The sequence below is a fragment of the Numida meleagris genome, chromosome 17 (genome assembly GCF_002078875.1).
Source record: "Numida meleagris isolate 19003 breed g44 Domestic line chromosome 17, NumMel1.0, whole genome shotgun sequence".
Classification (NCBI taxonomy): domain Eukaryota; kingdom Metazoa; phylum Chordata; class Aves; order Galliformes; family Numididae; genus Numida; species Numida meleagris.
Window position 1 is genome coordinate 673,322 of NC_034425.1, and position 26,236 is coordinate 699,557.

A 26,236-nucleotide genomic window follows, 5' to 3' on the forward strand; every position below is an offset into this window, starting at 1 on the left:
GCACAAACTGAAAGACAGATTTCCCTTAAACATAATATCCTTTATTTTCCTGTTAGGCGGGTTGAGCACAGGCTGCTCAGAGTGGTTGAGGAGTCTCTACCCTTGAACGTATTCAAAGACCCCAGAGGCACAGTGCTGGGCAGCCTGCTCAGCCTGACCCCGCTTTGAGCAGGAGGTTGGATCTGGAACCTCTGGAGGTGCCTCCAGCCCAGCACACAGTGTCACTGCCCCTGGAGAGCATGCTGCAAGAGCCAGCTGTTCTGTGGTGGCCTTGCCTTTCTTGGCCACTCCGGGTGCGCCTTGCTCATGTTTTAGTTTTATAGGCTCTCTGGTACGTTTCTGGCTTCTGGAGAAGGTTTTATTATTAGTTTTTATGGTTTTCAGAAGATTGCTCCTTAAAATCTTTTTCAGCCGTACCATGACTGGATTTTGTGCCGTTTTCGGTTTTTCCCATTTGGACGCGATTTCCATTTTCTGAAGAATGTCATTTTACTCTTAATAGTCTCCATTACTCTGCTGTTTAACCATGAGAGCTCCTTTCTGATCCTTTTTATAGGTGATATATATTTATTCTAAGCCTATTATATGGTTCCTTTATGTAATTTCCTTGCCACCTGCAAGCAGTTTATCTTTTTGGCATCTGCTTTTAATTTAAATTTCGCAGGATCCTTGTCCTGTCTTTGGGTGGGATAAATCACCTTCCAGAGCACCTGTTAGCGCAGGCACCTTGGGTTACCCACCTAACTTTAACATTACAGGAGATTGAGCCCAGGAACCTGACCTGTTCCTAATGTCAGAAAAGCCATTTTCTTGCCTGGAAACTAGAAAACAATAGAGAACCATAGTTGCAAAAGCAAGGCAAGTCTGCATCCATTTTACCATCTCCTCATAAAACTGCTTAATTTTATGACAAGTGTAATTAGCTTCACAATTAATTAATTATTTTATGCTGAAGGTATTTATAAAGCCCCTTGTTTGAACTTTTTCCCACTAACTTGCACTTCATGGTAGTGAGGATCCTCACTGTTACCCTGTTCAAAGTTAACAAACGTTTTAATTTGGGCTTGGCAGATCTAGGGAAATGATGTTACTTCATCAGCAGTACGTAACTGTAATGAACAGGATATTATCAGCCCCAAGAACACAAATGACCCCAAAATGGCTTGCTTAATTGCTGGTCATTTATATTGATTATTTTGAATTTAAAATTGATGTGCCAAGGAATTTGGGGCTGTGAATTACACGGAGGGACTCCTGGGGCAAGTATTGCCTTCCAGGGCTTAGCCTTTGGTAGGTGCCTGTCCTCACAATGGATTTGGTGCTTGATGGACTTGGATGCCAATGGGATACTGATGAAGTAGTGTCCTCTTTGTCCCTGCTAGAACATCCACCTGGTGGCCAAGTGGCTGAGCTCTCTAGAGAAGAAGCTGGAGCAGCACAGTGAGGGCAGCCACCGCGATTTCCGTGTCTTCATTAGCGCAGAGCCAGCTCCATGCCCAGAGAGCCACATCATTCCGCAGGGCATCCTGGAGAACTCCATCAAAATCACCAACGAGCCGCCGACCGGAATGCATGCCAACTTACACAAAGCCCTCGACAACTTCAACCAGGTGGGGGACGTCCCGCGGGGCGGGCTGGGGGCTTGCCCGGGTGCTGGAGTCATGCAGTGGGATGTGGGGGGACATTGCCAAGCCCTTCTCGTCACAGAGTCTGCAGACCCCTCAAGCCCTCCTCTGTTCTCCAGATCTCTTCCCATTTCCCAGTGGAGGACTTGGGCAATCCTGGCCAGCCTCATTCTTGCAGGAGATCACAGCATGCTGGATTTCAGCCCAGTTTGTGCATTTGTCATTAATGTATGATTCTTAAAAAGGGTGTTCTGTTACAGAATCAAACTTCTGAATGTGGCATTTGGGAGACAATTCTGTTGTGATTTGGCTTGATTTCTGTGGTGGTGTCACTCCATTTTGGGTTGGTGAGTGGCAAGTTTATTCTATCACCCAGGGGTACGAAGAGGAGAGCAGCCTGAACTTCACCTTCTACCATGATGAGAGTTAATTTCTGCTGGGGCTGGTGGCAGGCTGCTTGTTCCTTTTGGTCCATGCAGCTCGTGGTTATCACACACCCACACTCCTGCTATCCCTGCTCTTTGCTGCAGGACTGCAGCAGACTCCTGTGCAGGGGACATGAAAACTAAGTGTGTGGAAGCGATGGGCAAATACTCTTTTTCTCTTGCTGACTGCAGGGAGCAGGGGTCAGTGCATGCAGTGAGACACAACGAACAGTGCAGGAGCAGCATCGTGGCTCCCGGAGCAGCCCTGGCTTCCAGGTGGTGCTGGAGCCGTCATGCGTCACCGCTGCACTTCTGCCCAGCCCATTTTCTGCATGACCCGGAAGGCTAAGGGCTAACTGCTCGCATTTATGATGATTCCTTTTCTAAAGACAGGGACCATTGCACTCTGCTGCCCCGAATGCCCATTACCTTCACTCATACATCACCGCTGCCTTGAGCACGCGGCTCTCCCAGCAGCACCCTGCCTGTTAACTGCAGCAGCCAGCAGGGTCTGCAGGGTCTCCCACCGCTCTGACTGCCTCCTCGTGGCACTGCAGTCACCACGGCCACTCCGTTCTGCTGGTGGCTGCCCCAGGAGCACGCAGGGCACATCTTGCAGGGTGACTGTTTTCTCTCCATGTCACTTGGGATCAGGCAGGAGCATCCCCAGCCGGTGCTGGACCCCTGGCACTGCTCCATGGGGTAAGGAAATGATATGGGGGGGTCTCAAGCGCAGAGAGGAGAGTGGGAGCCACAGTGCAAGGATTAATGCCAGCAGTCAGAGAAGATTATTCCATTTTTATCTACTGTCATTCGTACTGTCATTTATCATCCTGAACTCCACGAAACGTCCTGGAGAACGAGGGAGGGGAGAACCTTCACCCAAAGTAATGTTTTCATCCTGCCCATGCTCATTTCAATCAGGTAGTAATTAGCATTTTCTAAATTGCCGGAGTATTATAAAATGTCTCTCATCACAAATCCTGGAGTGAGTGGGTGGAGCCCCTTTACACCTCATTTCTTTGCTTTGTACAGAATAGATGTTCAAATTTAGCTTTCAGCTGAAAGCCACAAAGAGGGGCCATTATTGTGCGTGGGGGATATCGTTCTGCTTTGTGGCTGAAATATAAATGCACTACCAAATAGAGAGGCCAGTGAGCCTGTGAAGGTCTCATACTGTTTTCATTCCGGAAATCTCTCCTTGAAGTCCAGGGGTGTTTTCTGAAATGAGAAGCCTGTTATTCATCAGGTTACTGATAGTGGAGGGAGCTCAGAGTCCAGTCTCATCAAGAGGAAAATGGGAATGGGGATGTTCTCAGTCCTCCTGTTCTGTTAGCCAACATCTTGTACAGTTTGCAGCAACTGGTTCCCCCTGTTCAGCAGAGACCCTGAGCTCTGCAGCTGGTGAAAGGTCTAAGATAATGCATTGTTTTAGGTGAAGATGATGGAAGGAAGTCACACAGGTGCCCTTTGTGGTGTTTATTGCATAACAGAGCTGGACTAAAGGGGCTGTCCTTGGCAGGGAGGATGCTCTCTCCTCTCTCAGGTCTGTACTTGAATGCAGATCTGGGCCGTGGTGCCCTGGACACGCTGCTCCTGGGGAGGGTTTGTAGGAACGTGGAAGGAGGTGTGTGTCTATCCTTCCCAACACGTCCATCTCCTTGTTCTGGGGACATCTGTGCTGCTGGCTGTAGGACATGCCATCACCCTCCTGCCACGGGGAGGGGGATCTGCTGCTCAAGCCAATGCAGAGCAAGGACAGGAGCAGCGGAAGCCTCCACCAGGCTTCAGCCACAGAAAGAGGCCTCAGACCCATCCGTGAGAGCAGAACTTTGGCCCCAGTGCTGTACATTCACCTCCAGACCCTTGTTCCTTGGCTCTGCTATCCCATAGAAGCGATTTCCATGTGCCAGGACCAGGCACAGCTACCCAGGCTGCCCCTGTCCTGCCTGCTGGGATGATCACTCACTGCTTCCTTCTGGGCTCTTTTGGGTCTGGTTCCTTTGTGCATTGTCACTGGTGAAATGACTCATGCCCCTGCCCTTCCACCACGACAGCCCTTCCCACTACTTTGTCAGTATTCAGACTTCAAGCATAGCCTAGAGAGTGGGCAGGGAAGCACCAGTTGCTGTGCTGACCTGGTGGGTGCTTGTTTTTTGTTTGTTTTTTTTTTGCAAGCATTTGATCTTTCCTGCTTGGATCTTTGGATGTCCTTCCTGTCTCTGCCTTGGTGTGCCATCAGCACACGTGCTGCCACAGTGCGTAGCTGGGCTGGGTTTGTGCAGAGCATCAAGTGCTGTTGTCCTGCAAGAGTTCTCTGCTGCTTCGGTCCTGTGGCTTAGAAAAACATTGCTCCAAGAAACCTTTTGTATCCAAGGGGCAGAATGGAGCATACTTCTTCCAGGTGCCATCTTCCTGGGCATGAGGTGCCTCAGGCTGTCACCCAGTCCATAGTACTTCTCCATCTCCCTGCAGTGGGATGCGGGGCACACCCTGCCACTGGAAAGGTGCAGTTTTCCTTCTCTTCCTGGCTCTCAGATTACAACATCTCTTTAATTTGTGAAGGAAAACATGAATTCAGAAAGTATGCAATGGAATTTACCAACAAATTTGGGATGAAACCCACTGTCTCAGAGAACTAGAGAGCATGGAGGTTATTCAGAAACGAACTGGTGGGGCAAATCAGTTCGCAGCTGTCCGAAATCTGGTGTACCTGGGAGGCGTTGTGGACTTACCTTTGCCTCCCTGCCTGTGTTGCAGGATACCCTGGAGATGTGCACTCGAGAGAATGAGTTCAAGAGCATTCTGTTTGCCCTCTGCTATTTCCATGCCGTGGTGGCAGAAAGGCGCAAGTTTGGTCCCCAAGGTTGGAACCGTTCCTACCCCTTCAACACTGGAGACCTCACTATCTCTGTTAACGTGCTCTATAACTACCTGGAAGCCAGCTCGAAGGTGAGTGCATGAACATGGGCTATTTCATAGAATCGTAGAATGGCTTTGGTTGGAAGGGACCTCAAAGCCCACCCAGTTCCAAGCCCTTGCTGTGGGCTGGTTGCCACCCACCGGATTGGGCACTAGCTCAGCTTGCTTTGGCTGGCTGCTGTTTGGTGGCTTTTAACCTCCAGTAATGGACTGGATCGTGCTGAAACTCCTGCAGATTTTCCATAGATGTCATTTTCTTGGTACCTTTGGTTTTATAACATGGTAGTTCGGTATGTCTTTGGTGTGAGGCAGGAAACTTCAACATCTGCAGCAGCTTACAAATCATATCAAATAGTGCCTGTGGTCTGTATTCACTAGAATTACATAGTGGCCTTTGGTTTAATAGAATTTAGAATAAATTTGCATTTCAGTGGAAAGCTGCATGAAGTCCGTGCTGTGATGCTGTTTTCCCTGGGCAGGACGTAACTACTGCCTAATGTTTGTTTACTTAGAAAACTGGAATAGTGCAATGGAAGCACTCACTGAGCAGATCAGTCTTAGAGCTGTAGCCTGCAGCTCGGCGATGCTGCCTGAACTCCGTCACACCCTCCTGCTTTACCCTGCAGGTCCCGTATGATGATTTACGCTACCTCTTTGGTGAGATTATGTACGGAGGTCACATTACGGATGACTGGGACAGGCGGCTTTGCAGGACCTATTTGGAAGAATTTATTAAGCCAGAAATGCTGGAGGGAGAATTCTTCCTTGCTCCAGGATTCCCCCTCCCAGGGAACATGGACTATAATGGCTATCATCAGGTAAGCTCTTTGTTTTCTGGCATTATTTATACACATAAGTGTAATGTCTTCCATAACTGCCCTATAATCTGTCTTAGGAGGCAGTGAATAGGACTGCAGTGTTTCAGCACACCTCCTGTTATTTCCCGTTATGTTCTGTTTCCATAGACATTTCATCAATCCCCTGGATAAACCAAGTCTAGTGGTAGTTTGCTGCTTCATCATGGGCTCATTCTGTTCATGCATGAACAGAATGACTGTGCTGGTTCTTGAGACTTGAGTGGGGCTCTTGGAAAATTACATCCACCTAGTGTTTGCTAAAGTGGCCCCTTCAAGCTCCTTTTATTATCAGTTTTGATGAGAAACGCTGAGGGGTCGGGTCACAGTGATCTACTTACTGATCTCATCTGCTCTTTGTACACAAATGCGGCAGCAGGGATAGGCGTATTAGGCTGGTTTTGTTCATAAAACTTAACTACTAGAAGCTAAACTCACACAAGGGATTCCAGAATATTCATGCTGAAACACACAGCAGATAATTGCTAGAGAAGGTCCGGGCTTGAGAGATGTAGCCAAGCCAAACTTTAGCAATTACCAAATTTTCACAGTAGGAGTAAAAGCAGTTCTTTTCTCTGTAAACAGCTGTATGCTCCTTTGTCCTGTCGGGCTCAAGACCACGAGCAGAGTGGTGTCAGCCAGGTCTTACTTTCTTGGTGGGCAGTAATTCCAGCCCCGTGAGCTCTGAGGGCTGAGTGCTCTGCGTTTGCATCTGACCTCCGTTTCCATGTACAGTACATCGATGACACCTTGCCGCCGGAGTCTCCTTATCTCTATGGCCTCCACCCCAACGCTGAGATCGGCTTCCTCACCCAGACCTCGGAGAAGCTCTTCCGCGTTGTGCTGGAGATGCAGCCCCGCGACAGCAGCGTGGGCGAAGGAGGAGTGGTGACCAGGGAAGACACGGTGAGAGCGGCCGAGGAAGGGGCTGCGTTTTGCTGGCTGTCTCAGCAGCCCTGCCTGCTCGGGTTTGTCTCACTACTGCTCGTTGTAACGTGTTCTGCCTTTGCCGGATGCGAACCGAGTGTCTAAAAACCGCCAGCCTCGTATTATGCAGAGCATCACCATGGCGGGATGTAATCGGAGTATTGTCAGTGATAGGACAGTGGCTTTTAATTACCCCCTGAACTGCACTGCCTTCATTATCATCCCGCAAAGACGTTGCAAATAAACCTTCTGTGGCCTCCCCTGCCTCTGAGCCACCGGTCCCCGTGCACCGGGCTGTGGCTGGCATTCCAGCAGCTCCCGCACGCCGTCTGCCAGGCACAGCGTCCCGAGCTCCCCGGGGCCTTGTCATTCCTGATTTCCAGCCGAACCCATTCGCTATGCCCGTGTCTCAGACTGATCGCAGCTCTTCCTCTTGAAACTCACAGCTCATTAAAATCTGGCCCTAGCATTCGTACCAGGATCTGAAACCAGCCAACGCTTGCTCAGGTTTTGATTTCTGCAGCTTTAAGGCTTCTGTTTCAGGCTCTGCAAATTAATGAATGGCTAATAGAAAGCGTAAGTGATGGCTCTGATTTCACACACAGCTCCTTTGGCTTGCTGTGCTGCTGGGCACTTACTGTCCTTGCCCGAGGGTCACTCAGAAGGGGTGAGCATGGTCAGTTTTCAGTTCGTGCTGGAATTTGAGGTGAGTGAAATAACCCAGAGTTAGCAAAGCCAAAGAAGATGCTCCAATAGGAATACCTCTCCTTCTCTCCTCGTCTTTTTGCCAGTTAATTACAATTCAGCTCCTGGGCCAGAGCAGAACTATCAGTGGGTGATCCAGCAGGGATATCACAGGGCTTGGCTTTGCTGCAGATTCCTGCAGACAGCCAGGGAGCCCTCGTGGGCTTTGTGATCTCTGAGGGAAGCTGCCTGGAGGCAAGCTGAGCATGGCCCCGCTGCACTGCGTCCTGCCTGGGGAACGCTCCCACAGCTCATGTTCTCCTGGGAGTGATCTCTCTCATTACCTGACTTATAACTGGCACTGGTCACGCCCCTTTCACTCAGTGCTTGCAAGAAAGTGAGGAGAGAGTTCTCCCTGCTCCTCCATTTGAGGATTTCTAGCCTCTTGTTTGGCTGAGGTGGTTATAGAGATCTTGCAGGGAGCTGCTGGGAAGCTGTCTTTTTCCGGAGGCTCTGACGAGTCCAGTTACTCCCACAAGTTTCTGAGGCCATTTAGAGAAAATGAGCCGTCATTGTTGTGAATAAAATCAGAGCCAAAGAGATTTGCAGGGGAATTTCAAATTATAGGGTATTTCGATACTGCACCTCAGGTGCAGCTCAAGAGCTTTTCCAGCTGAGCTTTAGCTTCAGCTTCAGCCACCTCGCTGGCTGCAATAACAGCCCACGCTTCGTCACTTCTTCATAGCTCTGATGTGTGCGTGGAGGGCTTGGGAGAGCAGCAATGGGAGGAGGTCGGAATAGAGTCCAGAATATGAATGTCAGAGGGCATGGCAATGAAATTACCCAGGGGCTGCCTCTGCCAGTGGCTGGAAGCTGTCACTGTCACCCGCACACCAGCTTCTGTACCTCAGATTTTGGAAATGTAACTCAATAACACACTCCTGAAAAATCCTTGAGAAGCAGAAGTCCTGCTCACGTTCCAGCACGTGGTCGAGGGAACACGGAGCGTGAGGGACTTCCAGACCAAGGTGTCCATGCCAAAGTGAACCCGAGCCATGTAAATGTAAAAATGTAAAAAACATTGTACGTAAACAGTGATCCCGTGAAAACTGGGGGCTTCATGGCTCATTGTGAACCAGAAAGGAGTTTTCTGTTTAGGTTCTAGAAGCATCCTGTAACATAGTTTTCTCTGTTTAGTATTTAGTGATATAAGTCACTATTTCCAAACCAAGCTGAGCTGCTGACCAGAAAACAACTTTGTTTCATTGCACTTTTCTTCCACAGCTCTATTAGTTCAGAATGCGGCTTTAAATTCAGTTTGATATAATCGCCTCTCTCTATCAATATACCACAGAAAAGCAGCTCATGAGCTCAGTTATCCTGAGGCTTAGCTGAGATTACAGCCCCATCAGTCGTCTTGCATCGTGTCTGACCTTAGAAGAAGTAAGAGTGCAGACTAGAGACCCAAGGAGAGAGAAGAACGTTACGTGTCACCCTGATATTTTTAAGCCATCATTTTGAAAGCATCTCATCTGACATTAACTGTTGTAAGCATTTGAATTCTAATAGGATGGGGCAAGGTCTTTGAAAGGTGCAATGCCCAACGTAGCTGACAGCGATTGTTTTTGGAGACAGCAACTGGCAGATGGAGTTTTCATCCCGTGTTCAGACAGCTGTCAGTTGGAGAAGCCCCACAGGTCATTCACTAACATCCCTCTCCACTCCCCTTGGCATGCAGGTGAAAGCTCTTCTGGATGAGATGCTAGAGAAGCTGACGGATGAGTTTAACATTGCAGAACTGATGGCAAAGGTGGAGGAGAGGACACCGTACATCGTGGTTGCTTTCCAGGAATGTGAACGCATGAACATCCTCACCAGTGAAATAAAGCGCTCTCTCAAGGAACTGGACCTGGGGCTGAAGGTAGGAGCTCACAGAATAAAAGGGGCTGCACTCTGTATTCAGCACTGCCAGCTGCAAAACCCACTTGACTCCATGGGGAAGGATTCACAGATGGATTTCAAATGGCACGTTGTCCCCAAGCCATGAGCACAAGCATTGGCTGGGGTTAAAGATACATGTAATAACAATGGCTTCAGGCACTCCTGTCTACCTGGTATTGTAGCACAGCAACAATAGTTCTCTCTGAAATTGAGAAATAGCCTATTTAAAACTTAGCCAAAAAAAATCACACCTTTTCACAAAATGTCCAGTTAACAGGGGGAACTTGTAACAAGGTCTCATTAAAGGCAAAGGCCTTTCAGCAAAAGCTGAAATCAAAGGAGAGATTGGTCATGTGTAAGGACACGAGTATCCACAACTGTGAGACAAAAAGGCTTAAAATTTTAACCAAGAGCTTTGCAAGGGATAATACTCCCCTTGCTGGGTACAAGTCAATTGCAAATGGAAGAGGGGGAGGATCAGGGGATGGCTGACCCTATGCAGATGCTGTCCATGATAGCTCCATGCAGGGTTACTTCTTCACCCTGGTGAGAAGCTAGACTCTGATCCAGGAAAGTGATCTCTGTGACTCTAGGTGGTGGTTTTGGCCTTTGCTTACAGGGAACGGTGAAAGGTTTTAGGGCTGACAGGACATGCCAGGTAGTATGCAAGCTTCTGGATTCAGTGGCATGTTCAAGAGGGCAATGCTTTGAGGCTGCATGCAGTGGTAGGGAAAATCATCTGCTGAATTCTCCTCTGGGCACAGAAAATTGAATCATAGAATTGCTCATGTTGGAAAAGACCTTCAAGATCAAGTCCAACCGCAACCTAACCATTCTACCCTATCTCTAACAACCCATCACTAAATCATGTCCCTGAGCACCACATCCAGACGGTTTTTAAACACATTCAGGGATGGTGACTCAACCACCTCCCTGGGGAGCCTGTTACAGTGCTTAACAACCCTTTCTGTAAAGAAGTTTTTCCTGATATCCAACCTAAACCTCCCCTGCTGCAGCTTGAGGCCGTTTCCCCTTGTCCTGTCTGCTGTCACCAGTGAGAAGAGACCAGCCCCGCTCTCACTGCCATCACCTTTCAGGTATTTGAAGAGGGCAATGAGGTCTCCCCTCAGCTTCCTCTCCCCCAGACTAAACAGCCCCGGTTCCTGGGGAAACATGTTGGCACCAGATATCAAAGGCTATTGCCTTCCCATTAGAGTATAACCCGGCACAGAGCAGACTGCTCTGCCAGTGCATGAGGACCTTCCCGAGCAGCCTGGAGCAGCTTTTCTCCTTCACTTTGTCATCCCAAAAGATTCTTTGCAGTGGCAATGTGCTGCGTGTCCCTTAGAAAGAGAATGGTGGCTGGAGGTCACGGCACAGAGCCAGTGGCTTCAGAGCAACCCTGATGCCTTCTCCTTGTCACTGGCACAGACTTGCTCTCCAGATGATTTCATGGTGTGGAGCAGCAATGAAGGACATCAGCCACTGAGCAGTCCCTGTTCCATGATTTCCAGAGGACCTGCCCTGAGGCTGCATGGCAGTGCCAGCCCTTGGCTGAGGGCACCTTTGAGGAGAGATATCTCCAAACAGCGTATTTGCAGCGTGCACACAGAGGTGCTAGGGCTGGATCTGGGATTTCAGGTGGCTTCGCCTCACGGATAAGACTGAGCGAAATCCCAGCCATGCTGTGTGCTGTGAACCCAGCAGCCTGGGCCAGTGCTTGCACAGCACTGCTGCATTGCATTCACTGCTGATGCTTTTGGCTCGGTGCAAGAGACAGACGTATCATGTGCGCTTGGTGGTGGCCGGGTATGTGCAATCTGTTTTAAAATAGGCTGATATTTATGTGGTCAATTATTATAAACAGATTTCCTTTATTTTCTAGCATGAGGCAGTGGAATTGAAAATCCTGTTTCCAGAGACAGGTGGAAAGAATGGACTTAATGTTTCATTCCTCCAGCACCAAACGTGTTCTAACTGTGACTTGGATAATGTGTAGCCATTAGATTTAGTGTGGATAAGGGTAAGCTGTTTAATATTGGTAGGGGGAATGAGGGGAAGCAGGGGCCTAAATAAACCACAGGCAATGTATTATACCATAGAAATCAGGCAATAGTAGAGGGGACCAATTTATCCCCAGAGCTCTACTGTAAATCATGGCAGGGAAGTGGGACTGCATCTGCAGAAAAGGCACTGCTAAGGTCTGCACAGTTTGGTCCCAGCAACATCAGTACCAATGGTGGGATTCACAGACCAAAAGAACAGAGAGGGTGTACAGGTTTCTGTTACCATTTCTTAATCTTGAGTATGCTGAGGATAATGAAGAGTCTGAGATACCATCGCTGGGTGATCCTTCTGTGCCTGTAAGCAGAGGCTGCATGGGTCCCTGCAGGGCTGAGCAGGACATTGTGCATGGCCCCTGCTGCTCCCAGCATTGCCCAAGGGCCCTTCCCGTGCCGTGGGTGTCATGTAACAGCCAGGGCCCTGGTGCTGTTCCAGCCTGACTTCCACACTCTGTTTGGAAGAGGAATCCTGCTTTAATTGTTCCTTCTGAGCAGCTTCTACAGGATGCACATTAATCTCCTGCGTTGGGGTCCTGACTGACAGTGCTCAGAGGAGGAGAGTTTACACAACAAGAGCCACGGATCTCAGAATAGAATAAACGAAACACAGAGGAAGCAATGCCATTGTTTTTAGCTTAGTATTTTTTGCAATCCCGTTGTCTTTAGCTGACTATCTGCTAAGAGAAGGCGATTTGGAAATGTCACGGCTAATTTGAATTTTTGAATAATTCATTGTGTCTGTATAACGGAAAGCGACTGTTTGGTCCAAAAATAGTAGACATCCCATTAAGAGGAAGAGAAATTGCAATAGACTGGTAGCCATCAAAAATAACTGGCACGTTGCGTTTCCAGGCCCTTTGTTCTTGGTGGCTTTGGTGAGACCAGTGGCTGGGCTAAACCCTGGCACGCTAATGTTCTACCTGATGTCATTTTTGTGAGCAGGTTTTCTATTCTGCAGCTTCAGTGGAGGATAAGCCTCCAAAATGAAGATGATAAATATTGTAAAAGGATACAGTAGGACCAAATGCCGTGAGGCTAGCTGGCATTCTGCTGCATGAAGCGAAAATAACCTTAACTGAGAAAACAATTTGTGACAATAGTCTGCTCATCTTGAGGGAATGTCTGCAGGCTGATTAGGATTTCCTTCAAGGGTGTCTTTAATGAAAATTACTCGCAGTGTTTGGGTAGAAAAAATGTAACTTGAATCACTCCGGATGCACTTTAGTATTCAGCATCTGAAATGCAAATGTATGCGTAATTGTGTTTGGGCAACTATATGAGAGAGCGGCTATGGATGCTTTGAACCCTCGCAGGAGATTCCAACAAGTATGCTCGAGTGCACAGGCTTTAAAAATTGCTTTTCTCAAGCTTTCCCAAGAATTACATTTGCTAATTCATTTGTTTCCTGAAAGTAAAATTAGACAGGATATATGATCGTGAGGGTTATGTTTTCCAATCAGCCTGAGTGCTTGTGTGCATGCTGCAATATTTCTACCTGCTTCAAAACCTTTCAAAGACTGAAAAATGCTTCTGCCTGTCCCTGCTTGGCGGTCCTGTGGTTCTCAGTGTCCCAGTGTGACCTGATGGCCATTGACTTGGGCATGGTCTCACCGCAGTGTTCACCAGAGCTGCCTGTGGAGCAGGAAAGGCAGTGCTGTCAGGGTCTGGCTTCTCCTGAGGTGGGAGGTGATGGCCCCTGAGACAGGGATGGAGAAGGAGCTGGGATGAGGCTTGAGAGCTGGTGTGCCAGCAGGAGTTACTGACTAGCAGGACAGGGATAGCTGTCCTCAGCTATTGAGCATCTGGTGAGGGGCCCTCTGCTTGGACATGGTTATGCTTTTCTTTTGTGTGAGTTTTAATTACAGATTATTAAATTTTCTTATAATGTGTTCTAAAGTGAAAAAAACTTAGGTATCTCCGAGGAAATGCCTGGGGCACACACTGCCTTTATGTTTCTTTGCCACTACATAGCAAACACCTACATTAGAGACATCTTTTGCTTGTGTTTGCCCCTTGTTGTTAGGAATTACTCAGGGCTTTGAAGACCTTTTACCAGGTATCCTGCAGCTTGGAGTTTCCCCACAAGTGTAAAACCATTGAACAGGAACGGAGAATGGGAACGTGGGCTGCTCCCTGTGTGGCTGTGCCTTTGGAATGGCAGTTGCAGCTCTTCCTCTTGGTTTAGGACTAATTGCAAACTGTCCTGCTTCCATCAAGCCATTCATTTGACCTCATGAACTGCTTCTAGCTTAAAACAAATAGTCTTTAAATCTCTGCCCACCACAAATCCATGGAGAGACCTCACTTTTAACTGGTTCCTTCCTGCTCCTGCTGCCTGGCTGTGATCTCGTCCTGCTGGAGCCTGTTGGTACAGCCTGCAGATCAGAGCTCTGCAGGGAAACAGAGTGGTCGGTGTAGAAACTGCGAAGATTTTTTAACTGCTGGACGCTGACAAGCTTTGCTAAACATGTGTCAGGGGTTGCTCTAAAAGGATTTCAACTTTTGCTAAAGCCTCCCAGATTTTTGTGGCCCCAGCAAAGGGCACCTCTGCTGCCCTCGTGGCTGGAGGCACTGAAGTCCTGTGAAAGAACAGTTGGAATTTGTTAATGTGAACAGACTGACCCAGTTCCCTCTCCCTCGTTCTCAGCAATGGCACAACTGATTTCAGTTAATCTTTCCAAAAACACTCAGCCTGAGGGAAAGGGAAATTGTAAGTCAGATGAATTTTAGCAAAATGTTAAGGGGACAAAAGTAAGTATTTATAATGGACGCAGCATTAACTATGTCTCCAAACTGCTATGGTGTGTTGTGCCCTCTATCTCAGCATGGAGCATGCAAAGGCTTAAATCGTGAAGGACATCACAAGCTGTGCCTGCATTTGCAGGTCCAGTCCTTCCCTGCTCAAAGTGGGGTCAGTCAGAGTAGGTTGCCCAGGACCGTGCCCAGTTGGGTTTTCAATATCTCCAAGGATGGATACCCCACAGCCTCTCTGAGCAACCTGTGCCAGTGTTTGACCATCCTCACAGTAAAACAAAGTTTGTACTTGTATTTCAGTGGAATTTCCTGTATTTCAAGTTGTCCCCACACCCTCTTGTCCCATCACTGGACACCGCTGAAAAGTGTCTGTCTCCATCTTCATTACCTCCCACCATCAGATATTTCTAGGCATGTTCTGAATCCAAACTCCCAGCATGCTGCAAAGGTTCCCAGGCTACAAGACAGGTTGGCAGAAGGGGACTTCTCTCCTCAGCAGCAGCAGATCAGCTATTGCTGTCACTTGCTGCTCTGCCCTGTGCTGCCATCATGGGTGCTTGGGTGGGCAGAGCTGCCAGCCCATCATCTCCTAGCCATGCACTGAACCCATTTTGCAGTTGTAGAGGAAGCAGGAGCCTTCCTCCCACTGCAGGAAGTAATGAGCTTCCAACATTGGTTGTCACACAGTCTCAGTTTCCCACCTGGTAGGCAGACTGCCCTTCCTTCAGCACGGCTGGGTGCTGAGGCTCCTGTTGTAGCTGGAGGCTCTCAGAGAAGATCCAGCTGGTCTTTCTCAGCATCTCTGATGCTAAACAGTCTGCTGACCATCTCCTGCAGCTCTTTTATTGGTGGCACAGGTCCTCCATGTTAGCGTGCAGACAGTGCTGTGGTCATAGAGACCATCTGCCAGCCTGTGCTTGGCTCTCCCTCAGCTGCTCCAGGTGCTGCTGGGGACTGTGCCCTGTGGCATGTCACCCCTAGGGCCCAGCAGGTGTACGCAGTCCTCAGCAGTTGGTGAGCCCCATCTGTGTGCCCCACAGACTGCAGCAGCTCTTGTCAGCCTCTGTCAGCTGCAGCACTGCCATCCAGGCAGCTCTTGCTTGGATTGAGGGTAATTTTAGCTGGACTCAGCAGGAGTTTTCTTAATGATCAGCTAGCAGACACTGGGGCCCTACTGCAGAGTACCAGAAGTTCAAGAGGGATGCTGTTATGCAGAGCCACTTTTCTGACAGTGCAGTGATGTTCCACCTCTTCTCCTGTCTGGGCCAACCTGATACATATTTCTAAAAGCTTTAAAAATAGTGATCTGGTGGGTAGAGGAAAAGCCAAGTCTCCCTCTCCCACTTGGCTGAATCATATCTTAATTTGTTGTGTGTTCCCCTGCTGTGAAAAAAGCTGTGATTACATTTGAAGGCAAGATGTGAAGTCAAAAAGAAAGACTTGCACCGCAAACTAATAAAGGAGGAGGGGAGTGAGGGGAAGTGGAGGAAAGGAGAGGGATAGGACTTGATATAACAAATATTTGGACAGTTTTGGAGTAGATTACCAGAGACCTGCCCTGGTAGCGTTGGTGGGAACAGCTTTGCTTCTCTGTCAATGTGTCCTATAAAGATCTTCAGTCAATGAGAGAAGGCAGAACCAACAGTGGGGCCACTGAAGGACAGCCCTGCTCACTGTCACCCTTACACAGCTTTTTCTCCAAGTCATATTTTTACAAGAGGGGAGATGAGGCCGCGGGAATATGAAGCTCCAGTAGATGGTTTTCGTGAAAACCCAAAACTCATGAAGAAATTTGCAGTATGTGAACACTAGTGACAGTGCAGGGTGCCATGCTCTTCCACACTTGCTCTCCTGCCAAGCAGGTTTTGTTCAGGTTAAATGTTGCTGCTGCTGACTGTGCCCTCTCTTACTCAGGGAGAACTGACCATGACAAGTGACATGGAGAACTTGCTGAATGCCCTGTTCTTGGACGTGGTGCCTGAGTCCTGGGTGAAGAAGGCTTATCCTTCCACAGCCAGCCTGGGAATGTGGTTTGCTGACCTCCTCATTCGCATCAAGGAGCTGGAGACGTGGACAGGAGACTTTTCCTTGCCTTCTGCAGTGTGGCTTGCCGGGTTCTTCAATCCTCAGTCATTCCTGACAGCCATCATGCAGTCCACAGCCAGAAAGAACGAGTGGCCTTTGGACAAGATGACCTTGCAGTGTGATGTGACAAAGAAGAACCGGGAAGATTTTGCCAGTCCTCCTCGGGAAGGGGCTTACGTCCATGGTTTGTTCATGGAGGGTGCGCGCTGGGATGCACAGGTGAGCTCGCCAAGGCTACTATATTAGTAGATGGCTTGGACATTACGCCCTCGTTATTTGGTATTGTACTCCAAGAAACTTCCCAGCCCAGGCAGATGCTTGTCTGCTAAGCTGGCCATCTCACGGTATTACTAAAGGCAGAGAACATGGTGTTCTCTCAGGACTGTTGTCCCTGCACCTCTGCATGGTTGTGATTTCGCTGCTGCCTTCAAAAGTTACATGACACTTTCAGCGTCACCACTCTGAGCCCTGCTTAGTGGGGAGAGAGGACCCTCATTTCCTACATCTTCATATCCCCAGAGCTAAATGGGTTCTATGTGCTAACTCCAGACCACTGTCCTTCCACTGCTGAGTGGTGCAGGATGTCACCTGCATAGACAGGGCTCGTGACCAAAAATGAATTGCTCCCTTCAGCCATCCCCTGAGGGTGTCAGGTAAAGCTGCCATGGAGCTCTAACCTGCACGATCCAGGCAGGCTCACACTGTGGTGTGGGGGAGGCAGGTCCTAGACAAGCAGACAGCAGGGGTGCCCCTTGCTCTTCTTCCCTTTTCTGGATGTGGCCCTTCAGCTGCAGCACAGCCAGCCCCAGGGCAGCCAAGGTGAGAGCTGGGAGAGGGCACATGAAGGGAGGTATGCTCACGTGCTGCTTCCTGCCCGTGTGGCTGTCAGCGCTCCTCTAAGAGCACACCTCGTGCTGCAGCTTCCCAGTGGAGCACAGCTGTCCCTGTCATCCCTTCTGACAGTTGTCAGCTGTTAGGAGTTCAGCTTGCCATTAGGAGAGCCATTAGGCTGACAAATCCCCACTGGGCTTGGCCCTCTGCATTGCGCGGCCTGTTAGTACCACAAATCCCAATTTGTGCTGCGCATGAGAATTAAATGACAGTGATTCATGCAGCTCTTCCTCTGGGCAGCCAGTGCACTGCTCCTGGTGCCAGTGATCTGTGAGAGAGTGAGGGCTGATCAAAGTGGGTCACCCAGAACTTACTTATCTGTGTCAAGTTTGCCCTCTTGCAGGAGCAGGCTTTGCTTTCAGAGGCAGCTCTTTAGGGCCTTAACCTTGAAGATCCTCTGTTATCTGCTGTGGGCTTTGTGGTTGGATGCTGACTAGAGGGACTACGCATGCTGTATGCTGCATCCCACCCTGGCCCTGTAATTCCAATATAATACTCTCCATTTATTTTTCATCTCTCTCTGTGCAATAGTTTTCCATAAAGGATAGGAAATCAGGCAACGAGCAGAACTCTCATCCTGATGGCATTTTATCACAAATCCCTGGGAAGGGCAAAGCAAAGGATGCTTTCTGTTTGGGATCCAACGTGTATGTTTGGGTCTGAAAAGCCCCTGTCAGTGAAGAGCATTGCCAAAGACTCTGTCAGAAGGTTTCCATAAAGATGAGTAGTAGGGTCAGGTTTTCTCCCTTGCTGGTTTTGGCTCTGCTGACAACAGAAGTCACTGCAGCAGCATGTAGAGCAGCCTGGTCCATTGCCCAAGCCCTGATCCTACAGTTCCCTGCCCATTCCTTTCCTAAGCCTTTGGTGTGGCTGCCATACGAAAACCTTTGCAACTCTTGGAGGTCACAGCCTCCTGCTACAGGGAGCACTGGATTTCAGTTACCCTCAAGAACTAACATTTTAAGCTGATACAAATCAGCCAGACACAGCAGAATAGCAGAAGTTTTAAAGGACATCCCAGTGTTGCATGTCAAATGCTCCATTAAAAACAAATTCCAATGACTTCTGTTTCTTATTACCATCATTACCACCATTACTAGAAAATGAGTGGGCTCTGCCAAGGTTTTACCCTCTCCCAGGTGATAATAAAAGTGAAGAATGGGAAATTTTGGTGGTGCAAAGCCAGAAATCTTTTGGGGAGCACGTGGCTTCTCTCCTCTGACCCCTCCAGTATCTTGTATGAGTGACTGCTTTCAGCAGTGCAGTTTCTCTTCAAAGGCCATGAAGACTTTTAGTAAATGTGTTTTTCTGGTTACATTTTCCTTGAGATTGAAAGATACCGAGCAATTACATTTATAGAACCATTCATAATCTCTGGGTAACATGCTTCAATTTATTTCAGTGAAGAAAAGAATATTTTCATATGTTGCTGCAAACACTGAAATAGCATTTCCACCCAGTGGAACTATTCATTTTACCTGTAATCCAGTGAACACCAGTATACATTAATGGACACAGAATTATTAAAACTGCTGCACAGTTATTTTGGGTTGTACGCTCCTTCCAAGCTAATCCTCTGGTAAGAATGGCAGGTCATGTTTAGAGGAACTCTTTGGGGGAAAACCTTCACTTTTAAAATAATATTTCATAGTTAGATTTTGACTCCACAAGGGGGAAAATTCCCTCTATGTTCTCCTACTCACATTTTTCTATTTATTTAAAAATTTATGTTTGCCCTTGGGTGTCTTAAATTTATGAAACATTCATTACTAAACAGCAGGCTATTAAATGAAATGAAACCGAGCAGGTTATTTTGGGTCTACATGATCTGTTGCTGTAGCACCACTGAAGTCAGTGGGGCTCAGTGAGAGATAGTTAGATGGGTGACACTGAGACAGTTTGCCTCAAGCCCTGGGATTCCTGGCAGTACTGCTCCCCATGGTGGAGGGTTTGATGCTGGGTGTGTGCCCTGAGGGTGCTGTGCCTCTGTCATGCCACCCTGCCTAGACCACGGGTGTCCAACCTTTGGGCTTGCCTGGGCTGCAGTGAGTGAGGAGGAATTTCCTGCTTGACCAACCTGGTGCCCTTTTATGATGATGTCACGGCATCAATGGGCAAAGGAAGAGCCACTGATGTTATCTATCTGGATTTTAGTGTGGCCTTTGACATGGTATCCCACAAGATCCTTCTCTCCAAATTGGAAAGATACGAATTTGATGCATGGACTGTTCAGTGGACGAAGAACTGGCTGCAGGATCAAGTCCATAGAGTGGTGGTCAATGGCTCCATGTCTGGATCGAGATCAGTGACTAGTGGTGTCCCACAGGGGTCAGTGCTGGGACTGATACTCTTGAATATCTTCATCAATGACATTGACAGTGGGGTCAAGTGCACCCTTGTGTTCCGTGGACCTTATTAAGGCCAACCCCATGCAAAGCACCAGTTGTCAACCAGCAGAGAGGAGTAGAAGGGACAGGCTCTGTGGTAAGGAACAGTCACAGAGTGCATTCATTCGGTGGCTGAAGGAGCTCAGCATCTTTGGGAACGGTTGCACACCGCTCATTTTTTCTCTGATATGCTTCCCAGAAGCTGATATAGATGAAAACAGCATCAGCGTGCAGCCCAGCTCTGGTACTGCCCAGTGCTGCAGTCTCTGGCCATCACAGCTTGCCTTGACCTTCTGCAGAGGCACTGAATGCACCAAATCTTGTGCACTGGAGACTGAAATTTCTCCTGGAGGGGTGAGGTGGGATGTGACATGGATCCTTTGCCTGCAGCTGTCGGTAATACCAGAGTCTGTGTGAGCTGAGAGACAGAGCTGGATATGGTTGGAGCTGGGATCTCCAGTGATAACTGTAAAAGGCAGCTGTGGAGGGGACACCTGCAAGCCGTGCCATGGACAACCAGACCCTTATTTACAGCTGTTTTGAGAAATGGGTTATTTGGCCAATGTATTTCTATCTGTGCTTCAGTTCTGAAACTAATCAGGGATAAAAAATCATCTCTCATTTGGTTTTGCTGGACAGAACATCGTTAGGTCTTCCCAATTGCACACACCATGGGCAACTCTTCTTCTCATTCCCCATCTCCAGAGGGAGCCAGAAACCAGTCTCTGGACCACCTTGGAGTGATGTTCTGGCTACACTGCTGTCACATTTGGCAATATAAGGCCCTTCCCTGTAGACAGAGCCAACTGTGAAAGACAATCAAGCCATGCAGAAGGGTCTGGTGGCTTAAAGACCTTAAGTAAGCTCTGGTGCAGATGCACCTGTGCTAAGAACATCTCAACATAGAGTTGAGTGAGAAGGGACGCTGGCCCCTGGCTCACTGTGTGTGTTCTTGGGTCCATGTATCATCATCCCTGGCTTGGGACAGCTCTTCTGTGTCTTTTGACCCATTGCTGTGTGGCAAGGTATTATGTTCAGTCTTCAAATTGCCTGTTGAGAAGCCAGGACAAACAAAAGCGAAGATTTCTTTAGGATCTGAGACCCGGAGCTCTCTGAGCACAGAATGGTGGCTTTTTACCACGTATGCTCTAGCAGTAGTTAGAGAAAATTGCTGTCAGAATGGAATTAATTTCTGATCATGAGAGCGATAAAAAATGCAAATGCAAATCAGTCCAGACATAACACTGTGATATGTTCCATAGAGATACCTCCAGCAGATATCAGATCCTGTTAACCTAGAAATGGGCAGAATATATCTTGGAAACTTGATTTAAATTATCATCAGTAAAATAAAAGTTCTGATCAAAATCCAATGTCAGAAATGAAAGATGTGGATTTTAAGAGCACATAGTAATGCTTGATAAATAGCTCCTTTGCAAAGTATCATAAGAATTATTTAATGTTTGTTCAGCACATTGGAAATTACAAAATCCTAAATCAGAGCTGGGTTTGTCATTAGCTTAGGAGAACAGATGGTTTTAGTACAATTAAACTGAGGTGTATTGCAAGAGGGATTATTTTTCTTCACTCATTTGCAGAACTAAGCAAACTGTTGGAGAGGTTGAATCTCACCCCACAACTCTGATCTAAGAGCATTTGAAATAATAATGATATGTGAAGCTAAGCTGCAGAGAGAGGCAGTTTCTTTAGCACTGAGTTTTATTTCTTTTTCTGTATTTGTTTTCATTTGCTCTCTCTAGCCTCCATTAAGCAATTTTGCAGACTATCCTGGAAGTTGACTGATGTGGAGTGCATTTTATTGTCAGAAAGAGAAACATAAGTTGCCAGAGATACCTGAGTTAGCGGAACCAGCTAATTTCATGCCCTCACAGCAAACCATCTTTCTCCCAGCTTGGGCAGCCTGCTGAGCAAGAGCATTGCTTTGAAGAGGATAATGTGGGCTTGTTTAAGATCATATTCCCTCAGGAACAGTCCATCTGAATCCCCCGTGGAGGTGTGAGCACCTATGAGAGTGCAAACAAGTCTGTGGTATCTCTGGGGGTCCATAAATCATTTCCTCTGTTCAGTAAACAGTACAGAGACATATCCCAGGTCATGTTCAAAGCTTGGTGGTGTGGTGAATCCAGCCAGAGCTCTACTCAGGTGTCTGCAGCTGGTCCAAGCACAAGCAATGCTCACAAAATTATAGAACCACAGCATGGTTTGGTTGGAAGGGACCTTAAAGCCCATCCAGTTCCAGCCCCCTGCCATGGGCTGATTGCTCCCACCAGCTCAGGCCGCTCAGGGCCCATCCATGGCCTTGAGGCCCTCCAGGGATGGGGACACCCGCACTTCTCTGGGCAGCAGTGCCAGGGCCTCACCTTCCTCTGGGTAAAGAGTTTCCTCCTCACATCCAACATAAACCTCCCCTCTTTTAGTTTGAAACCACCACCCCTTGTGCTATCATTACGCTCCCTGACAGAGTCTCACCCCAGCTCTCCTGTAGCCCCTGCTAGGCAGTCTCACTCCCCACGTGGTGGTCCTGGTCTGGCAAAACCTTGACTAAGAGCTGCATGAGAACGATGGTGCTGGATGCAGACAGGGTATCTAAGCTGGACATAGCCGTAGTCAGGAAAACACTGTTCCCTCTCAAATTTCTGCTGAGCTGTTTGTGGGTTTGGAAACCAGGGAAAGCATGTATCAGTTTGTACCGGTCCACTTGGAATAAGCAAACTTGAGGGAGATTTCTAATGAAAAAGGGTAGGTGCTTGATCCAGGTCATGTTTATCTCGGATAGGCTCAGCCACTCCCTGATCTCTGTTAAGACTGGCTTGTATAACCATTACCATTGATCACGCATATCAGACTACAGCAGATGACGATTTTGGCAATCTAAGATCTCTTCTTTCCTTTGCAGACTGGGATAATCACAGACGCCAGGCTCAAGGAACTAACCCCAGCCATGCCTGTCATTTTCATCAAAGCCATTCCTGCCGACAAGCAAGATACCCATAGTATGTACCCATGTCCTGTATACAAGACACGCCAAAGAGGACCAACTTATGTGTGGACTTTTAACCTTAAAACTCGAGAAAATCCATGCAAGTGGGTGCTTGCTGGTGTGGCACTGCTGCTACAGATCTAGGCTCACCAGCAGAGAGCCTCAGTTAACATCCCTAACAGTGTCTGTCTCAGATAATTTTGGAAACTATGTTCTGAGGCCATTCCCCAGCTCCACCTACCTGAGTGCTGGGCTTTTGACCTGCATAGTGCCTGTATGGGAGCTGAGAGAGGGCAGTGGCATCTAGCCCAGATTCTTAGCTGCTGTCAATCAGTGTCCTCCTGTTCCTGCACTCAAGGACCAAAACCCACGCCCAGATCTTCTGTACCCAGAGAGTGTTAAGCTCAAATCTGAAAGTTTATTTCTCTTTTGTGATTCAAAAGTAGTTTTAAAGTCCACAGGCTTCTCCAATATCCATAGATAGTTCAGTGATGTGTGAAATTCTTTGGACCTTGTTCTTCTTTGTACGTGAATGTTTCTTTGCCTTATGTATAACGTTGAGCCCAGCAGGTGTGGTGGATGTAATGTTTCTTGCTAATATTCCTGTAAATTTTATAACTGTTAAAAATAATATTAACGTCTAATGTGATTAATGTATTGAACAGTAAAAATACAGCTTATAATTTATTTAAGAATTTTTCTTAATGATAGAAATTTACTAATGAAAATCATTGCACCTGGCCTAGTATTCCCTGGGAGCCAGCATCATGCATTTAATCACTCAAACTTCCAAACAAAATGCCAGGTTGCAGTCTTATGGCTGTGACCAGACCAGTCCCCAAAGTCAATGAGCTCCATGATGTCTTGAGGCCCACCAGAGCTGGCCCTGAGCAGGCTCAGGTGTTGGCACCAACTGAGGGGGAGGACGATCACTGGTCAGCTCTGTTCCTATGTGGTGGCACTGAGACCTCCAGGATCCTGTCTGAAGGCAGCTGTGGGGTTCCTGGGTTAGGTGTCCTCAGCCTGGAAAGACCTGAAGGCCCCTTGAGTTGCCCTGATACTGATAGTCCATGGGTGACTTGGTCCTCCCACCTCATCCTGCACGTGTTGACAAAGAGGGGTCTGACCTGGCTCTCTTGTTCTCATTCCCCTCTACTGGCTGTGAGGAAACTGAGTGAGTGGTTCAGGCCTAGGTATATAGCTCCTGCCCTTCTTAAATGAGGTGAGCTGGGCTCCATCTGCGTGTGAAGGACCACTGAGCCATGGGGTGATGTCCTTTTGGCCTGGAATGCAGAAGCAGTGCTTGTGCAGCACTGGGAGTGGTGAAGCAGTTCTTGAGAGGAAGATGGGTGAGAGCTTTGTGTACACAGAGGGCATATGGGGATTAATTGCTGTATCTTCCTGAGCCCACTCTGAGCTGCTCTATGGCACCAAGCCCACTCTGAACAACATTCCAGGAATCCTGTGAAAAGCTCCTCCAGTGCCTGGGCTGAGCCCATTGCTTCATCTCCGTGAGCAGGAGCCCGCCAGCAGCACGCGGGAGCTCTTCAATGAAAGGTCTCCAGGGGGGTCTCTGACCCACAGGTTTTGACAGACTCTGTTCCTCAGCCAGAGCGTCCTCAGGAGGTGTGTGAGAGTGGAACCCCCCCAACAATCAAAAAAGCCAAAAGCTGGGAAACAGCAGTGCTCATGTCCCCTGCTGAGCCCCATGTGTTGCACTTTGGGGAAGCACGTGTGTGCTGGTGATTTGACATGCTGCCAAGGAACTGATCTACATTTTGGTCACCTTCAACCCCTCGCACTTGCATCTTGCCTTCCTTGAAGGCCTTCCTTTGGTTACAGATGCAACTAAGGGATGGGTGCATGGCACCTGCAGCAGTTCTGCAGGCCATGTTGAGTTTCTCACACCCTCATATCAAACTGATATCAAACTTATATTAGGTGAGGCTTTTAAGAGCCCTCAGCTCATGCTGATGGGGACATCCAGTGCCAATCCAGAGCAGGTGACCTTCAGGAGCAAGGTAAGGGGAGGATCCTTTCTGGCAAGAACTGAGTTTAATCGCTAGGCAGCAAGTTGGGGCTTAGCAAAAGACATCTGCAGATCTGTAATGCAAGGGAGAGAGCTGACTGAAGCTTCCTATTTAAGAGGTACTCTTAACCTGTAAGTGAGATAGCCAGTTCTGCAGACTGCTCCAGGTACCCGGTGTCTGGCTAGAAGAGGTCTGTTAGCTGGGGAAAGCTATGCTATTAAATTAATTCCTGCCAATTGAAGTTAAAACCTGCTGATTAGATGCATAGATACAAACTGGTCACTTCCCCCAGTTTTGCAAATTGAGTGCGTTAAATTCTCTGTATATTTGACCACACAGGGGATTTAGCTGCATAAACATAGCACTGCTGAATTAAACACATACAAGCAGAAGTGAAACGTACAGTATGTGCATCATGTTCCAGGTGGCATTGCTGGGTTAGTCCTTTGATGTTTCTTGACTGCTCCTTTCACCACAGGCTTCTCAGCGTATGTGGGGTTTCCTGCTGTTCTGTTCCAAACTTTTTGCTTCCTCTCTTTTAAAAAACCCTCTTCCTTTTTCCAGCATAGCAGAGCCTCTCTCTGCTCAATGTTGCCTTCCAAAATGCCCCTCTACCTACAGGGAGGGTTAAGCTCACTGGTTGTCCAGGGACTGCTTGCTCTTTGCAGAGCAACAGCCTGGGCTGTCCTCTTAACGGCTGAAGAATGGGATGTTGACAACAAAATGGATCTGATTGTTTTATTATATATATCTCCCTGCATAATTCACCAGTTGGGCAGGCAGGGTAGTGGGGAGATATTTATAGATACTAGAAATGTCACCAGGGTGCTCATTCTTCATCCTTTGAAAATCATCACAGGAAAGAGTTGGCTGCAAAATGCGACAAGAGGAGAGTGAGTAATTTGGTGCTTTAGGGGGGGGAGAAAAAAATCTGACAGGCGTGAGGTCTTCCAGCCATATCTGCCTAAAACACGCAATTAACTACAGCTGGCCAGGCTATTCATTAGGAGTAATGCATTAGTCAAAGGTGAGCTTTTTCTATTTGTGAGCTCCCCCCACACTGGAGGGCCTGTGGTTTGCAGCACGTTGGAGCCCGAAGCAATAGGATTTTGATTTGGCTTGAGCACAGCTTCCTGCAGGGTTGTGCCTCACTGGAGAAGGTCCAGAGACCATTTCTTTCCATACTCTGAATCTGGGGAGTGAGGTGACACTTGGGTGCACACAGACTTATTCTACACTCCGGTGGTGCAGGATTTAGCCCATCACCATGGCTGGTGACATCAGAGTCCAAATGGTCCCAATTCGTATTCAGTGCTAAAACCCCTGTCTGATGTCAAAGCAGTTTTCATCACCTTTCAGTGTTTTGTGCTTATCCACAGAGAGAACAAATGACAGCAAATGAGAGCGTCCTCAGCAGTGTCTGGATGGGGTGGGCACAGCTCTTCACCCCGCTGCTACAGGAGCCACCGGCCTGATGGGCCAGAGGGAAAATCAAGGCGAGTCCACTGGGCTGGTGCACATCCAGGGCTTCTCCTGATACAGACATCGTATCTCAGTTTTTAAGAAGTTAAAATAAGATTAAAAAATATGGTCCTTTCATTTCCCTTGTGCCAGATTTTGAATGCAAAGCCAGCTCCTCCCTGTCCT

The 26,236-nt window shown here is 48.1% G+C and overlaps 1 protein-coding gene across 4 annotated transcripts in view; it reads left to right on the forward strand.

Moving 5' to 3' along the window:
• The window catches only part of DNAH9 (dynein axonemal heavy chain 9), a 175,860-nt gene extending 152,606 nt beyond the window's left edge, over nucleotides 1-23,254 (forward strand). For 3 of the 4 annotated variants that reach the window (XM_021414422.1, XM_021414423.1, XM_021414424.1), the window contains 7 exons: nucleotides 1,383-1,610; nucleotides 4,811-5,002; nucleotides 5,599-5,790; nucleotides 6,562-6,732; nucleotides 9,176-9,358; nucleotides 16,110-16,499; nucleotides 22,476-22,703. In XM_021414422.1, coding sequence (XP_021270097.1) covers nucleotides 1,383-1,610; nucleotides 4,811-5,002; nucleotides 5,599-5,790; nucleotides 6,562-6,732; nucleotides 9,176-9,358; nucleotides 16,110-16,499; nucleotides 22,476-22,703 — 1,584 coding nt within the window. Of the gene's footprint in view, nucleotides 1-1,382; nucleotides 1,611-4,810; nucleotides 5,003-5,598; nucleotides 5,791-6,561; nucleotides 6,733-9,175; nucleotides 9,359-16,109; nucleotides 16,500-22,475 lie in introns of all 4 variants that reach the window. The other variant, XM_021414421.1, reaches the window with a different exon arrangement.